This window comes from Tachysurus vachellii, chromosome 3, assembly GCF_030014155.1.
Source record: "Tachysurus vachellii isolate PV-2020 chromosome 3, HZAU_Pvac_v1, whole genome shotgun sequence".
Taxonomy (NCBI): Eukaryota; Metazoa; Chordata; class Actinopteri; order Siluriformes; family Bagridae; genus Tachysurus; species Tachysurus vachellii.
Genome location: NC_083462.1, coordinates 30,953,750 through 30,971,651, shown reverse-complemented (window position 1 = coordinate 30,971,651; position 17,902 = coordinate 30,953,750). Strand labels below are relative to the sequence as shown.

Sequence of the window (17,902 nt, the reverse complement as noted above, 5' to 3'; positions counted from 1 at the left end):
ATTGATTTTAAACAGGAGAAAAGCTTTTCATTTGATATGGAATTGCATGCAGGAGATAAATTAAGCTGTTAAACGTCTCTTGAACTCGAAAACTTTTTGCAGTTTTTAAAAGCGTGTCTCTACAGACGTTTATTATTTATTTAGAGACGTGACTGCGTGGAATTTTGGGGAATGAAGTAAAAAATAAACATAAATCGGTGTCCTCTGTTGTGTCTGATTGTTTTCTTGTGCTATTAATAAAGGATGAAGCTCGCTGAACATATCTCTCACAATCACCGAGTTCTTAACAACAAACAACGTTTCTTGAAAGTATCGCTTAAGAACTCAATTACCCATAATTCCTGGCGAGCGCCTTCAAATATGGCGACGGCAGTCGATACAGTACTAAATGTTGCTCTTCCTCCTTTTCGGGAGTCTTTAAATTCCTTAGGCTTTGAAGTTTATCCTTTAAAGGTATATTTTTCATCATTAGAAGTGTTATATTAAAGTCACATTCGGGTGGTTTTAAAGATTGTTGTTCATTTCTCTTTATTTGGTGTCCAGTGGAACTTGTTTACATGGTGTTCAAACTATTATCCTATAAATGCCATGGATTATATTATTATATATCATTATATTATACATTTTCTTAGTTATTGTATACGAGTGTAGACATTATGTTTAGTTAAAGACGCCTACAGTATATGAGCATAAAGAGGGTGTTTGTTTGTTTTATCAAATTGCATAACAAAATCAAACACATTTGTACTATATAAATAAATAAATAAATAAATATATATATATATATTTTTTTTTTTTCATGAGTGACATCAATTTGAAATGTTTCTCGTCCATGTTTCAAAACAGATAGGATGGTACAATGCAGTTGTGTCTCAGGCCCATCAGCTTCCATATCCAGAGAATACTCTGGCACTTGTGGTCCTCAGCACACCATCCATGTTTGAGAAAGTGTTTATGCCTTTCCTGAGGATGGGCTGCTGCAAAGGTGTCAGAGATCCAATTGATCAGTGTGTATCCCAGAACATCAAATCCTGTGTCTCAGAGGTAAATCAGCTTTCTCGTTTAATAACAGTGTTTTAGCTTGCAGTCATGCCTATACATATTTTTCTTGTGATCTCAGTGTCTTCCAGACCAGAGTGTAGATATCATGTTTGACTATGAGATGCTGCCCAGCAGAAAGCCCAAGTTTCTGGCTCAGACTGCAGCTCATGTAGCAGGTGCAGCACGATACTACAGGTCATCAGATGTTCAGGATCCACCATGGGGGAACAAGGTACAGAGCTGCATTCAGTCCCGGTTTATATACTATATGGCTGTTTGTGGACATCAGGTCCAAGAGGCCAAACCCTTTTTCAGCATGATGATGCTACTGTGCTTAAAGCAAGCTCGATGAAGACATGGTGTGGAGGTTAAGGTTGGACTGGAAGAACTCTCATGTCCTGTACAGAGCACTGACTCTGACGCACTGAAAACCTTGGGATGAACTGGAACACAGACTTCACCCCAGACCTCCTCACCCTACATCATTGTCTGATCTCACTAATGCTTTTGTAGCTGAATGATTACAAATCCTCACAGTCATGCTTACATCTAGTGGAAAGCCTTCTTAGAAGAGTGGAGATTATTATAACCTTGGAGTGGGAACAACTCAATATTTGGCATTGGATGATCAATACTCAGGTGTCCACATAATTCTGGTCACAATTACTGTTCAAATACCACTAAGCAGAATCTATGATAAAATTTTGGGAAGGTTGTTTTATTATATTCCTCTTTGTACCACAAGATTTTAAAACCTTAATAACTGGATACATCAACACTGTACATTAATATGCAGGGTGGGACTAGAAACATTAGTTATTAGTCTTTCTTTGTTCTCTGTATACTCCAGCTTTTCAGCCATTTATTATCCTAATTTGTCCATTCCCCTCTTCCTGTCTCCCTTCAGAAAATGTTTGGCGTGTGTATCCATCCACGGCTGGGGGGCTGGTTCGCCATCCGGTCTTTGCTGGTGCTGAAGGGTGTAGAAGTGGGTGAAGCACTACAGCAAGTATCTCCACCTGACTGTGTTAGCTCACAGGAGGCCAGGATAGAGCTTTTACAGAGGTTTAACCTGTGCTGGCGTGACTGGACCTACCGAGACATCATACCCACTGAGGAGCGTTACTCCCCTCAGCAACAAGAATACTTCATTACCCCTCCAGACCAGAGGGGAGAGCTGCTGAAGCAGTGGGGCTTTCTACCTGAAGAAGAGACTGCGACACAGATATCAACCAGCAGCCAAGGATGACATGGGCAGCATCCCAAAACTGTGTAGTCTCAAAACCAAAATACACACTGATGATCTGATTTAAGCTAAAGTAAAGGCACAAGGTGGGGGGCACGGTGGCTTAGTGGTTAGCACGTTCACCTCACACCTCCAGGGTTGGGGGTTTGATTCCCACCTCCACCTTGTGTGTGTGGAGTTTGCATGTTCTCCCCGTGCCTTCGGGGTTTCCTCAGGGTACTCCGGTTTCCTCCCCGGTCCAAAGACATGCATGGTAGGTTGATTGGCATCTCTGGAAAATTGTCCGTAGTGTGTTATTGTGTGAGTGAATGAGAGTGTGTGTGCCCTGTGATGGGTTGGCACTCCGTCCAGGGTGTATCCTGCCTTGATGCCCGATGACGCCTGAGATAGGCACAGGCTCCCCGTGACCCGAGGTAGTTCGGATAAGCGGTAGAAAATGAGTGAGTGAGTGAGTGAGTGAGTGAGTAAATGCACAAGATATTGAGTCAACATGAATGAAGATTCAAACATGAACCTTTAATGCCTGATTATATTCGGTAATGTCGTATTTACTGTTGATTTGATGATTGTCAGAAAGACGCTGGCGCTGAGAATGGATAAATGAACCTCAGGAACAAAATTCTGATGTATGATGACTTTATTTATCTAACAAAATCATTAAAAAGAAACATACAGCATATTAGTGTGTTTTTTGTTTAAAGAGTTTTAAACATCCCTCTGGGCCACTCAAATTTGCAGCCACAACCCAGCATGGTTGTAGCCGAGTCCACAGTACACAAGAACAGCCCCAGCAGACCCACAGCCCCAAATGCTCCACGCTTCCTTTTCTTCGGCTCTGTTCAAAATACAAGAAGCAAGAATACTGTATGCAGAAACAGTACATACCAACATCAAATGATAATATTTGGCTTACTGTATCCATTTCTAATCATGTCCTATATTAAGTTAAAGCATAAACTATTACACTACCTGCTTTTAACCAACATCAGCAGTTGAACACCATTCGGTGTGAGCAGCCAAATGTGAGAATTTTTGTGTAGTTGCTGCTCCATTCTAGCTTCTTTGTTTTGTTTAAACAGAATTAAACCACATTACTGTTAAATGCTCAATTCTGGTTTGTCTGAAAGTCTTTACAACAGTGCGGAACAAACAGTGGTTCCAGCTTCAAAATGTGTTCATTCACGGAAGGATCTGCTTAAAACGCTGTAGCATAAAGTCATAAAAAGAACAAACATGCTTTGTGGGGATTCCACATCATGAAACATAACTATATAAGATGATAAAAATCAATTAAATTCTTTAATTAATAGGAATTTGATTGTTGACAAACTTGTCTTGGCAAGATTGTTGGCAAAACAAACTGGGGTATAAGAGGAATTCCAGGATGATCCAGGATAATAAACTTTGCATTGGAAATGATCTCATCACTTCATCAATAATTTTCATGCCAGGATTGAAATACCAGGTAATCTACATATATTCAGCTTCTAATTATGTCCCTATCTGGGGCTGAAGCAGTAAGATCTAGGATACTATTACTTAATAAGGGAATGACTCCAAAACTTAACATGCTAAATAACTTGGATATTTTAGCTTTATTTTGCCCAAAATGTTGTGCATCTATTCCATTTCCAATACCCAACAATGACAAGGGAAAAAAAAAGTAAATGAGTTACTAACCTCCAGTGGAGTATCCATGTGCATACACCGCTCTGCCGGCAATCCAGATTACTCCCAAAACACTGGCTAGGCGCTAACACAAATACAAAAAAGTATAGAATTATAATATCGCTATAAGCTACAGCTAAGTACATAGTGTAAGTTTTGGAGGTGACTCTACTCACTGGATGGTATATGCCTCCAGCAGCCAAGAAGAACAGGAAGGATGGCAGATTTTCAATACTGCAAAGGAAGAAAACACTCTAACACTCTAAATATGCTGTTGTGGGTTACCAGCTTACCAAAGCACACGGATTACTGGTTGTTGAGGCACGTACGTGTTCTGGTGAACTCTCTGGATGCAGTTGAAGACATTTCCATTCTCTGGGTCATCGCTGTACATCTTGGGATACTGGAGAAAGGAAAGGAAGCAGAATGATTTTCTGTCTATTTGTAATGACAATCGCATCATCAATCATACCCTTTTATATTATTTCTAATCATTTAATCCCTATAAAACGTTATCATATAAGGAAAAAATATTGGGCAAGATATGAACGTCAAGTGAACTTGAGAGCAATAATGCTGAAAATAAATGGAGATTGTGGAAAATCTTTGCTTTTTTTCTGATTACTCATGTGGTGAAACTCTGATTACATCACTGATTAAATAAAGAAATTAGGTAAGGTAATTAAATAGATTGTTACTGAGCTTGCGTGTCTCTTTGTGAGACCCCTTAGCAATGAGAAATCAGACACGGCCTTGTGCAAAAGTGTACTATTTTGAGAGAAGAACCATTGTGTAGTGTGAAAGGGTTTAGGATATTCCCGTGTAATGATAAAAATCCCAGTAGGATATGTGTAGAAAGAAACAGAGGGTTGAACACAACATGATTTATTCACTCACATGTACATTGTATTTTTTGCGAGCCTTCATCACAGCATAAGCCAGGTATTGCACCTGGAGAATGGAGGCTGCTCCAGTCAGCAGCACATAGCCATAGTCCTTAGATAAAACCGCCATGATGGTCACCTGAAGTGGAACAAAAACCCCTGGATGACCTTCATAAAGGAACAGTGAGAGAGTGAAACGTCCATGTACCAAACATGGACCTGCGTGAAGACTCAAAAGACCTTCTGTATAATTTTATTTTGTATCTTTAATAATCAATTATGATGATAAACAAAACATATAAGACTGTAGAAGACCTACCTAGGTTAATTCGGCTAGCTCTGAACAAGTTAAGACTCGAAACCGGACAAGCCTGAAGTTGAATTCGCCGTTCCACCTTAAATTATTGCAGCTGCGACACACACACACTCTCACACACACACACTCTCACACACACACACACACACACACACACACACACATACACACACACCGCCTGTAGAGGGCGCTCGTTAGTCTTTTTTTTTTTCTCTGATTATCAAGACAATGAAGACGAAGGTGACGCCTTTCATTGTCGAAAATCAAGTCAAACAAGAAACAAAACCTGATTCCTTGTAATCGTTTGGCTTTATGATGTAGACAGAAACGTCAGTATATAAAATTTATTTTTTTTGCAAAAGCAAAATCCAGACAAAGCTTACATTTCCCATGAAACAGACACTCAGTCACATGTGATAGATCAGGGTAGGGCACATTTGGTGCAGGTGGATTTGGATTTCCATATGCACTTTCACTATAAAAGGAAATTTTCAGTATGGCATGTAATTACATATTACATATTGTATTTTGTATTTTTTATACTTCTCATTCTCTACACATATTGGTTAAAGCTCTGGGTTGTTGATCGGAGGATCAGGGTTCAAGGCCCAGCACAGCCAAGCCAAGCCAAGATACTGATGGGCACTTGAGCAAGGCCCTCAACCCTCCCTGCTCCAGGGGCGCTGTATCATAGCTGCCCCTGCACTCTGACCCCAACCTCCTCAGTTGGGGTATGTGAAGGAAAGTATTCCTCTATGCTGTAATGTAATGTATATGTGGCAATAATAAAGGTTTCTATGCCCCTGTTCTACTATTTTATTTATGTGTATATCGCATCTTCCTCTTCACAATACCCCATAGATTTTCTAGGGGGTTAAGGTCAGGCGAGTTTGCTGGCCAATTAAGAACAGGGATCCCATGGTCCTTAAACCAGGTAGTGGTAGCTTTGGCACTGTGTGCAGGTGCCACATCCTGTTGGAAAATGAAATCTCCATCGCCATAAAGATGGTCGTTAGACATTTTGGAGACAAATGATCCTTTTGTATCAGATTATGGTGAGCGCTTGGTGACCTGAAATGTTGTAAACCTCAAACACAAAGCTAAACAATAAAGAATTAATGATTTATTTTTTCCCCTATAAAATCACATGATCCATTTAACAATAAAAATGTACCACTTGTTGATTCAAAGCAGTTTATACGCCCCACTGATTAAATAAGACTAAGGGGAGTGTTGTATCTTTGGTCATTTAAGGTGGAAATGTTAATTCAAACAAGGCACCAAGTTCAGCTAAAAAAAAAAAAAAAAAAACAAGGAGACTCACAAAGCTCACAAGAGTCGGTTCATGCTAACACTCGACTCGGTTAATTTTTTTATAGATTTAAAAGTTAATTGAAAATAAATGTATACATCATTATGAAAAACATAACCATTAAACCGTTTTAAAGCGGATTAAATGGTTAGTGATCTGATAAACGGTCTGTGCAGTTTAACCTTTGTTTTCTGGACTGAAGGTTGAAAATGAACCAAATAAACAATGACTCAGTCACTGCTCGGTGTGTACTTTGATATAAAGTGCATACGGATGAATAACTGCCATTATAAGCTGTTATTAACTGTGTTTTTTTTTTTATTAAACCAAAGTTGTACTCTTACAGGTCATGAAGGTATATTATTATTATAGTATTATTATTAGTAGTATTCATTTTACTACCACTACGCATACTATGATTTCGCAATTTTAGCATATAAGTGAATAGCACCATCTACTGGGCATTTTTAGTGGACTTAATGGCAACTCCTCGTTAGTATAGTGGACAGTATCTCCGCCTGTCACGCGGAAGACCGGGGTTCGATTCCCCGACGGGGAGATTTATTTCTTTTCACCATACTTTAGTTTTATTAATTTTTATCCTGTATCTTCTATCTCTAAATTATCTTTAACCTAGAGTCAGTTTTGAAAGAATACAAAGGTCTTACCTGGTATTTACCCCAGGCCTGTTGCGGCGGAGATACTGTCCACTATACTAACGAGGAGTTACCGTTTATGTCCAGTAGATGGTGCTATTTACTTACATAGTAACGCCTGCTTAAATTGCGAAATCGTGGTATGCGTAGTGGTAGTAAAAGTATAACAAACAACTGCATTTCTAAGTTCAATAGCACTGGTCTTACAGTTTCAATCATTTCAGGGTGGACTGTACGGGAGTAATGGTCTAATGTCAACAAACTATTAGCTTATAAATTTTAATTTGATTATCAATCCTTTTGATGAATATTCACGGGTAGAATATGTATAAAAATTCACAACAACTCTCCCCGTCGGGGAATCGAACCCCGGTCTTCCGCGTGACAGGCGGAGATACTGTCCACTATACTAACGAGGAGTTGCCGATTATGCCCACTAAAAATGCCCAGTAGATGGTGCTATTTACTTATATAGTAACGCTTGCTAAAATTGCGAAATCATAGTATGCGTAGTGGTATTAAAATTAATAAAAACAACTGCATTTCTAAGTTCAGACTCTACAATATATCCATGTTCGAAGGCTGTTTTTACTTTCAGAGAATAAAAAACAATAGCACTGGTCTTTCAGTTTCAATCATTTCAGGGTGGACTGTACGGGTGTAATGGTTTAATGTTAACTATTAGTTTAGAAAGTTTAATTTGATTATCATCCTTTTGATTATTATTCACAAGTAGAATGTGTATAAAAAGGTATACAACTCTCCCCGTCAGGGAATCGAACCCCAGTCTTTGTTTGGCTAAAATTCCCTAAACCGTTTCCCATTCGTTTTCAATGGTAGTGCTAAACCACTACGGCTGTGGTATATTTTCGGCCGCTGACCCTCTTGTGGCGCTGTTTAATCCATCCGCGCATGCGCCGCGAGATAAAAATTCCCTAAACAGTTTAAAAAATAAAACAAAAAAAAAAAAACAGCTTCAAAAATTTCTTTTAAAGAGAGAAATCCCTGACACTCCTACAGAGTTTCGGAAGGTGAAACGTGCGTCTTCCAATTTTACCATCAAAGGTCATCATTAATAATTTAAAAGTACCGATAGATTTTATAATGAATAAAGTAAACTAACTCACGTGTACAGCATGGGTCATGTGTTTAATTTACAAAATTATTTAAAAAAATATTAATCCACGTTAACCAATTTTTCAGTTCACATATTTGGGTATCCTGCTGAAAAAAACCCAATAGGAACCTTCGAGATTCTAATGGTTTCAATTAAAATACTATTAGGAACCATTAGCCTTTAAAAATAAAACAAGTAACATTCATTTTTGTGGTGTGTTTGCGGCATTATTTCTGTAGGATTTAATTGGGTTATATTGGTTCCCATCTGCCAGATAACATCTCACCCAACGATCCCATCACATACCAGTAAAGACCCACAGAATAGTTTCCATTACAATCAATACAATTTCCATTATAATAATAACAAATCAGTTTATAAAATCTGAAGAATTTATGTGATGTTTTTATTGTTTTTCCAGCAGAGTATTAATACATAATTGACTGTAATGTAGTTTGTTTTTTAGTCAGATACTAGTTACTAATATGATCTTTTTAATCTTTTCTTTATTCCCTCTATAAACAGACGACAGACTCTTCTACACCGGCCCCAGTAGGCAGTACATGCGTCTAGTTGTCCTGTCAGAGGAAGAGAAGGGGTCTGTTCTTGAGGAGTGCCACAATAACCCTGGAACTGGCAATCACTGTGGTGTCAGAGGCACTCAAAACAGGGTTATTGCTGGCTACTACTGGTCTACAATAATCCACGATGTGAAAGAATGGGTAAGATACTACAGAGGTTGTACTTTACTCATATGCTTTATCCAGTTTTTTTTTTATACAAGTATCTGTACTTAAGAACTGTTGCCACCTCCAGTTGTCAGATACCTTCTTCATATAAAAGTTATGTTTATTGTCCTCACCAACCTTTTTCAACTGGCTACTTTTCTAGACATTTTTGTGTTGCTTTTTAGGTGAGATCTTGTCACTGCTGCCAAGTGAATGATCCCATCAAGACTGTTGCACCAGTCTTGCATTCAATTAAGGTAAAATTTACAATGTTTTGGCATAATGATGAGACTAACAAGCTAGTTTCAAGCTTGTGTGCAGTTTTACCAGCATTTGACTGATGCTAATTCTCTGCCATGCAGGTGAAAGAAGCTTGGGAGCTGCTTGGTTTGGATTTAATTGGACCGCTGCCAGAAACAGCACGCAGCAACAAGTATGTCCTTACCATGACCGACCTGTACACCAAGTGGGTGATTGCAGATCCCTTGCAATCAAAGACAGCAGCTGAGGTGACTGCAATAGTAACCACGAAGTTGTACTTGTTCGGCATGGTTAGGAAAATCATCACAGACCAAGGGAAGGAGTTTGTTAACAAGGTAAAGTTTTGTAAAAGTTTAATTAGGTTTTTTCCACTATTCTACTATCAACATACGTGATATGTAAAGGTGGAGTTTTTCTCTTTAATACAAACTAAATAGTTAACTAAATGGGTTTTTTTTTGTAATCGGTACTCCACTAGACACAGTCCTTACTTCCTCCTCTTCCATCGACACCCACGTCTGCCATAAGTCATGAATGCCTGTCCCATGGGAGATGATTTTGAATTTGCTGACCCAGATGATGACATTGACAGAGTCAATGAGATGAAACATCTCAATGAAACGGTTTGTATTTGAAAATTAAAGGTACATGAAGTAGCGACTTACTATCCGATTTAGACCTAGGCTGTTCTGTGTATGATTCTACTTTTTATGTAACTTTAAGCTCTTGTTTTAGTTTTGTTACACTGTATACTTGCCATTTTCTGCCTCAATAGATACCATCACCAGTACCTAATTGATCTACATTGGCCAGACTGAGACTCCTTTTGATCAGTTGGTTTAAAAAAAAATATCACGAGGAGAATGTTGTGAAAAATCCTTGAACCTTAAGAGAATATATTATAATATTATTATTATTATATTAATAATAGAGATTATGTTAACCAGAAGTCAGAGGGTGGAAGAGGAACTGTCTATTATAGTAACTCAGCAGACAGGAGAGGAAATAATGTAAACAGGGGATTCAGGGCCAGAATCGGAGGAGGAAGAGAGAGAGAGAGAGAGAGAGAGAGAGAGAGAGAGAGAGAGAGAGAGAGAATATCCTTAGAAATAGAGTGATATGCCTTAAGGGAAGTATGATTGGAGTCATAAGACACATGCTGTAATAATTTTAAGGTAATATATAACTAGAGAATAAAAGAGGAGTTACCGTTTATGTCCAGTAGATGGTGCTATTTACTTACATAGTAACGCCTGCTTAAATTGCGAAATCGTGGTATGCGTAGTGGTAGTAAAAGTATAACAAACAACTGCATTTCTAAGTTCAATAGCACTGGTCTTACAGTTTCAATCATTTCAGGGTGGACTGTACGGGAGTAATGGTCTAATGTCAACAAACTATTAGCTTATAAATTTTAATTTGATTATCAATCCTTTTGATGAATATTCACGGGTAGAATATGTATAAAAAATGCACAACAACTCTCCCCGTCGGGGAATCGAACCCCGGTCTTCCGCGTGACAGGCGGAGATACTGTCCACTATACTAACGAGGAGTTGCCGATTATGCCCACTAAAAATGCCCAGTAGATGGTGCTATTTACTTATATAGTAACGCTTGCTTAAATTGCGAAATCATAGTATGCGTAGTGGTATTAAAATTAATACAAACAACTGCATTTCTAAGTTCAGACTCTACAATATATCCATGTTCGAAGGCTGTTTTTACTTTCAGAGAATAAAAAACAATAGCACTGGTCTTTCAGTTTCAATCATTTCAGGGTGGACTGTACGGGTGTAATGGTTTAATGTTAACTATTAGTTTAGAAAGTTTAATTTGATTATCATCCGTTTGATTATTATTCACAAGTAGAATGTGTATAAAAAGGTATACAACTCTCCCCGTCAGGGAATCGAACCCCGGTCTTTGTTTGGCTAAAATTCCCTAAACCATTTCCCATTCGTTTTCAATGGTAGTGCTAAACCACTACGACTGTGGTATATTTTCGGCCGCTGACCCTCTTGTGGCGCTGTTTAATCCATCCGCGCATGCGCCACGAGATAAAAATTCCCTAAACTGTTTAAAAAATAAAACAAAAAAAACAGCTTCAAAAATTTCTTTTAAAGAGAGAAATCCCTGACACTCCTACAGAGTTTCGGAAGGTGAAACGTGCGTCTTCCAATTTTACCATCAAAGGTCATCATTAATAATTTAAAAGTACCGATAGATTTTATAATGAATAAAGTAAACTAACTCACGTGTACAGCATGGGTCATGTGTTTAATTTACAAAATTATTTAAAAAAATATTAATCCACGTTAACCAATTTTTCAGTTCACATATTTGGGTATCCTGCTGAAAAAAGCCCAATAGGAACCTTCGAGATTCTAATGGTTTCAATTAAAATACTATTAGGAACCATTAGCCTTTAAAAATAAAACAAGTAACATTCATTTTTGTGGTGTGTTTGCGGCATTATTTCTGTAGGATTTAATTGGGTTATATTGGTTCCCATCTGCCAGATAACATCTCACCCAACGATCCCATCACATACCAGTAAAGACCCACAGAATAGTTTCCATTACAATCAATACAATTTCCATTATAATAATAACAAATCAGTTTATAAAATCTGAAGAATTTATGTGATGTTTTTATTGTTTTTTCAGCAGAGTATTAATACATAATTGACTGTAATGTAGTTTATTTTTTAGTCAGATACTAGTTACTAATATGATCTTTTTAATCTTTTCTTTATTCCCTCTATAAACAGACGACAGACTCTTCTACATCGGCTCCAAGTAGGCAGTACATGCGTCTAGTTGTCCTGTCAGAGGAAGAGAAGGGGTCTGTTCTTGAGGAGTGCCACAATAACCCTGGAACTGGCAATCACTGTGGTGTCAGAGGCACTCAAAACAGGGTTATTGCTGGCTACTACTGGTCTACAATAATCCACGATGTGAAAGAATGAGTAAGATACTACAGAGGTTGTACTTTACTCATATACTTTATCCAGTTTTTTTATACAAGTATCTGTACTTAAGAACTGTTGCCACCTCCAGTTGTCAGATACCTTCTTCATATTAAAGTTATGTTTATTGTCCTCACCAAAATTTTTCAACTGGCTACTTTTCTAGACATTTTTGTGTTGCTTTTTAGGTGAGGTCTTGTCACCGCTGCCAATTGAATGATCCCATCAAGACTGTTGCACCAGGCTTTCATTCAATTAAGGTAAAATTTACAATGTTTTGGCATAATGATGAGACTAACAAGCTAGTTTCAAGCTTCTGTGCAGTTTTACCTGGATTTGACTGATGCTAATTCTCTGCCATGCAGGTGAAAGTAGCTTGGGAGGTGCTTGGTTTGGATTTATTTGGACCGCTGCCAGAAACAGCACGCAGCAACAAGTATGTCCTTACCATGACCGACCTGTACACCAAGTGGGTGATTGCAGAACCCATGCAATCAAATACAGCGGCTGAGGTAGTAACCACAATAGTAACCACAAAGTTGTACTTGTTCGGCATGGTTAGGAAAATCATCACAGACCAAGGGAAGGAGTTTGTTAACAAGGTAAAGTTTTGTAAAAGTTTAATTAGGTTTTTTCCACTATTCTACTATCAACATACGTGATATGTAAAGGTGGAGTTTTTCTCTTTAATACAAACTAAATAGTTAACTAAATGGGTTTTTTTTTGTAATCGGTACTCCACTAGACACAGTCCTTACTTCCTCCTCTTCCATCGACACCCACGTCTGCCATAAGTCATGAATGCCTGTCCCATGGGAGATGATTTTGAATTTGCTGACCCAGATGATGACATTGACACCAGAGTCAATGAGATGAAACATCTCAATGAAACGGTTTGTATTTGAAAATTAAAGGTACATGAAGTAGCGACTTACTATCCGATTTAGACCTAGGCTGATCTGTGTATGATTCTACTTTTTATGTAACTTTAAGCTCTTGTTTTAGTTTTGTTACACTGTATACTTGCCATTTTCTGCCTCAATAGATACCATCACCAGTACCTAATTGATCTACATTGGCCAGACTGAGACTCCGTTGATCTGTTGGTTTAAAAAAAATTATCACGAGGAGAATGTTGTGAAAAATCCTTGAACCTTAAGAGAATATATTATAATATTATTATTATTATATTAATACCAAGGCAATATATAACTAGAGATTATGTTAACCAGAAGTCAGAGGGTGGAAGAGGAACTGTCTATTATAGTAACTCAGCAGACAGGAGAGGAAATAATGTAAACAGGGGATTCAGGGCCAGAATCGGAGGAGGAAGAGAGAGAGAGAGAGAGAGAGAGAGAGAGAGAGAGAGAGAGAGAGAGAGAGAGAGAGAGAGAGAGAGAGAATATCCTTAGAAATAGAGTGATATGCCTTAAGGGAAGTATGATTGGAGTCATAAGACACATGCTGTAATAATTTTAAGGTAATATATAACTAGAGAATAAAATAACCACACTGGAGTCAGAGGGAATGTTTATATGTTTATTATAAACAAACTTAATAATCAGAGGGAGAAGAAGGAATGTAATCTGGAGATCCAGGGCCAGAATCAGAGGAAGGAGATGCCAAGACAGGAGTGAGAGGACGAATATAGGCATGAGGAGGCACTGGGGGACGAGGAGGAGAGACGGGAGTCCCGAGCTCAGGGTAGCAAAGCTCAACATGAGGACAGCCATCAGTTTGAGTTCTCTGGTCCACGAGGTTAGCCAGAGGGGTTTGAGAGGAGGAAGTGCTAGTAGGAGGCCCCCTCACAATATGGAACAGCAGATGAGGATGCTCAGGAAGGTCAGGAGAATAGAGCTGTTCCAGACACGTAATGAGCTCATGGGTGATATGAAGCAGCTGGAAGCGGCGATAGCCCGCCATGACGTCAGCAGGCACTGGCCTTGGGTAGGGAGAAGGACGAGGATGGTGAGGCAAGGGCCTGATGGTGCGACCAGGATGAATTGGCTGACCTCGAGTCGAAGGGCCTAAGGGGAGATAAGGGGAGTTAGAGGAGATAGAGGAACTGAAGCTTGAGATATGCGTAAGCAAGCCCAGCCTGGGCAAAGACATAACAATCATCTGAGATCATAACAAATTCAAGCATTTAGCAGGTTAGAGGAGTCATCAAAGAACTCCATTTGTACACAAGCAACATTATAGCAGCAATAGCTTAGCAATAGTGACAACATTATAGCAGCAATAGCTTAGCAATAGTGACAACATTATAGCAGCAATAGCTTAGCAATAGTGACAACATTATAGCAGCAATAGCTTAGCAATAGTGACAACATTATAGCAGCAATAGCTTAGCAATAGTGACAACATTATAGCAGCAATAGCTTATCAATAGTGACAACATTATAGCAGCAATAGCTTAGCAATAGTGACAACATTATAGCAGCAATAGCTTAGCAATAGTGACAATATAAGATGACAAATAGATAAGAGCTTTCTTTTAACATCATAACTTTTGACATAAACCAGACTCATAGAGTGACTTATAATCAGTATAAATCATGTATAGAAGAAAATAGCAAAGGAGAAACTTACTCATTGTAGTTGAATGGAGGATTAATCCTCAGGACGTCTGTCATGAAAAAAACTAAGAGGCAAATGTAACATTGACCAGGAAGTAAAGCTCTTTTGAGCACATTAATAACAATAACAAAATTGTTGTTTAGAATGAAGACGACCTTGGTTCCCAGACCATGGCTCAGAATTGTTATGTAGAATGAAGAAGACCCAGGGTCGCAGACCTGGGCTCCCAGACCTGGGCCCCGGGGAACTAAGGGGAGGAAAATCCATAAATGGGCATATGGGTAAAAGGTGATAGAAAACAAGGGGATTGTAGGGAACAGGACGTTACAAAACATAGGAGGTAATTCCGGTAAATAAGGTGATATGAGGAAAAACACGAGGTGGAACTCCACCGTGGGACTGGGAACGGGCCTGTGAGGATGGGAACCAAAGAGGAGGCCCCTAGAAGCGCCAGGGTATACATAGAGGAGAATTTTTTGGTGCCAAAATGGTATGTGTAAAAGAAACCGTTACTTTGCAGGACCGTCCTGAGAGTTTTTGTTTTTGTTTTTGCATGCCGATGCTCTTCATGAAGATGCTCTTTTTGGGTTTTTGGGATTTCTTTTGTTACTTTCAACTTGGCAATTTCTCTTAGAGAATTGTTGGCTGATTGACCACAATAAAGAAGTTTGCTCATTCTCATCCAGGTCTGAGGAGCTTTCTCATTGTTTTATTTGTATTAATGTTAGTGCTATCAGTAAATTAAGTTTAATTAAAAACTATAAAGTATAAAAGTATTATAAAGTATATAAGTACAAATCACCCTGCGATGTGTCGACTTGGAGACGGGCTCTAAGTTCCGACAAGAAACTGGATATTTCTGTATTTATTTTCAATGAGTTTTCATTTATGCATACTGTTCTCATTTGTAGGTACTTAGAAACATAGAGAGAGCACAGAGCATGCAACAGAAGTCATTCCAAAATCGCAATGTTCAGTGTATGTTCAGTTCAGGACGGTGATGATGTTCTGCTCTCTGGGGACCCCAAGAAAAGAAAGATAGGGGACACATTGACAAGTCAGCACCAGGGACCATATTCTGTGGCCAGCATCTCTTCCAAAGGTGTGGCCACTATTGTGAAAGGATCAGCTTGCAAGAGAGTCAATGTGTCAAGACTGAGGACATACTACAGATTAAAAAGTAAGTGTTTAATAAACTCTGTTTAAAAGGGTTTTCAATTAAATGCTAGATTTAACTGCACTTATTGCATATTTGTTTGTTAATTATGTTGTTACCAATTGTCACTTAACTGTGTATCATCAGATGGACCAACTGAGAGGAAGGTTCTTGGGGATCACTGTTACTTTGATTGGGGGATGTGGTAGCTCAGGTGTTGGTGTTGGGCTACTGATTGGAAGGTCATGGGTTCAAACCCCAGGTCCACCAAGCTGCCACTGCTGGGCCCCTGAGCAAGGCCCTTAACCCTCAGTTGCTCAGTTGTAAGTCACTCTGGATAAGAGTGTCTGCTAAATGATGTAAATGTAAATGTTACTCAACATTCATATGCCAGAGAGATCATCCATATGCTTCTTCAGGTGCCAAGTGGAAGAAAGACTTGGGCCCTATTCAAGATGACCTGGTAAGCATTCTGTCTATTCTTTGCATATTTAATTCGTAACCATTAATTAATCATATCAAACGTTCATTATTTTTAGTTAAAGTACGTGTTGGATGAAAGGCAGCCAGGAGAACCTGATCACTATCTGCTTTGTGTTGAGTTTCTTTTTATAATCTTTACTAAGCAGCTTTACTAAGCTTTATTTTCATGTATATTAACAAAATACCCATTGCAGGTTTTGTTGGTAGCTAAGAGGGAGATACTTTATCTTGATTCGCTTCGCCCTGATGGTTTAGGAGATGAGAATTACAGAACCATATTTAGGTTGAGACAAAAGATAATTAATTTACTAGCCTTGTTCCAGGCATGTTGTTTGGATACACTTAAGGAGCCTCGTTCCCAGGCTTCAAGTTCGTATAGGAGCCTCGTTCCCAGGCTTCAAGTTCGTATAGGAGCTTCGTTCCCAGGCTTCAAGTTTGTATAGGACATTCATTCTCAGGCTACAGAACTGGTCGTTTAATCACACATTACATGTATTTATTTTTCTTTTGAAAAATTTATTTATTTAGTTTTCTTTTGAATCCCAGACACATTGCAGACTTCATTGACCCAGGCTCCTGGACAGAGAAAACGGGAAAAGACCTTGAGGTTAGTTTTGAATAATGAAATTGTGTAAAGCTTTTTTAAGTATATAGCAGGTGTCTCCAACCATGCTCCTGGTAAGCTACCCTCCTGCAGACTTCAGTTCCAACCCAGCTCCAACACACCTGTCTGTAATTATCAAACAACACTGAACACCTTTATTAGCTGCTTCAGCAGTGCTTCATTGGAGTTGGAGCTAAAATCTACTGGACAGTAGCTCACCAGAAGCAGGGTTGGAGTCTACTGGTATATATTTACGCATGTTTAAACAGTTGCAGGGGCATGGTGGCTTAGTGGTTAGCACGTTTGCCTCACACCTCCAGGGTCGGGGTTTGATTCCCGCCTCCACCTTGTGTGTGGAGTTTGCATGTTCTCCCCGTGCCTCGGGGGTTTCCTCTGGGTACTCCGGTTTCCTCCCCCGGTCCAAAGACATGCATGGTAGGTTGATTGGCATCTCTGGAAAATTGTCCCTAGTGTGTGAGTGAATGAGAGTGTCTGTGTGTCCTGTGATGGGTTGGCACTCCCTCCAGGGTGTATCCTGCCTTGATGCCCAATGACGCCTGAGATAGGCACAGGCTCCCCGTGACCCGAGGTAGTTTGGATAAGCGGTAGAAGATGAATGAATGAATAAACAGTTGCGGTTAAAACTAACTGTGGATGCACTTTTCTTTTTCCAGTGTTTTCCTCAACAGTGCAGTGGGAATTCTTGTGGTGTCTACATGCTGATGGTAAGAATGTTTAATTCATCAAAGCTGTTAAGAGAGTAAAATCAAAGTCTTACAGTATTGCTTGTATTTCACAATATGCTCTCAGCATCTGCACATCATGTCCTTTAACATTTACAGAGGTAAGGTGGATTTTCACATAAGTATGCCACCAAAC

At 39.0% G+C, this 17,902-nt stretch overlaps 2 protein-coding genes and 3 non-coding genes across 7 annotated transcripts; 2 read left to right on the top strand and 3 right to left on the bottom strand.

Moving 5' to 3' along the window:
- The first annotated feature begins 295 nt into the window (after positions 1–295).
- On the top strand, positions 296–2,966 carry mmachc (metabolism of cobalamin associated C). Of its 2 annotated transcripts, XR_009648112.1 has the most exons (5): positions 303–453; positions 847–1,044; positions 1,121–1,273; positions 1,949–2,373; positions 2,765–2,966. XR_009648112.1 is itself a non-coding variant. In XM_060866737.1 (4 exons), the coding sequence occupies exons 1-4, from the start codon at positions 361–363 to the stop codon at positions 2,288–2,290; spliced, it is 786 nt and encodes a 261-aa protein (XP_060722720.1). In that variant the 5' UTR covers positions 296–360; the 3' UTR covers positions 2,291–2,966. The 2 variants fall into 2 exon arrangements, 1 of the variants encoding a protein (XP_060722720.1); XM_060866737.1 differs by having other exon boundaries at positions 296–453; positions 1,949–2,966.
- On the bottom strand, positions 2,907–5,292 carry mgst3a (microsomal glutathione S-transferase 3a). 2 transcript variants are annotated; one of them, XM_060866739.1, is made up of 6 exons: positions 5,159–5,292; positions 4,853–4,978; positions 4,285–4,358; positions 4,132–4,189; positions 3,968–4,040; positions 2,907–3,122 (listed from the first exon to the last, which is right to left on the bottom strand). In XM_060866739.1, exons 2-6 carry the CDS (start codon positions 4,967–4,969, stop codon positions 2,983–2,985), a joined length of 462 nt encoding a protein of 153 aa, XP_060722722.1. In that variant the 5' UTR covers positions 4,970–4,978; positions 5,159–5,292; the 3' UTR covers positions 2,907–2,982. The 2 variants fall into 2 exon arrangements, with proteins under 2 accessions (XP_060722722.1, XP_060722721.1); XM_060866738.1 differs by having other exon boundaries at positions 4,853–5,007; positions 5,159–5,279.
- A 1,662-nt stretch (positions 5,293–6,954) lies between these two features.
- trnad-guc (transfer RNA aspartic acid (anticodon GUC)) lies at positions 6,955–7,026 on the top strand. Its single transcript has one exon. It is a non-coding gene; the product is annotated as a tRNA-Asp (tRNA).
- A 444-nt stretch (positions 7,027–7,470) lies between these two features.
- Positions 7,471–7,542, bottom strand: trnad-guc (transfer RNA aspartic acid (anticodon GUC)). The gene has a single exon. It is a non-coding gene; the product is annotated as a tRNA-Asp (tRNA).
- A 3,170-nt stretch (positions 7,543–10,712) lies between these two features.
- Positions 10,713–10,784, bottom strand: trnad-guc (transfer RNA aspartic acid (anticodon GUC)). Its single transcript has one exon. It is a non-coding gene; the product is annotated as a tRNA-Asp (tRNA).
- Between the last annotated feature and the right edge of the window lie 7,118 nt (positions 10,785–17,902).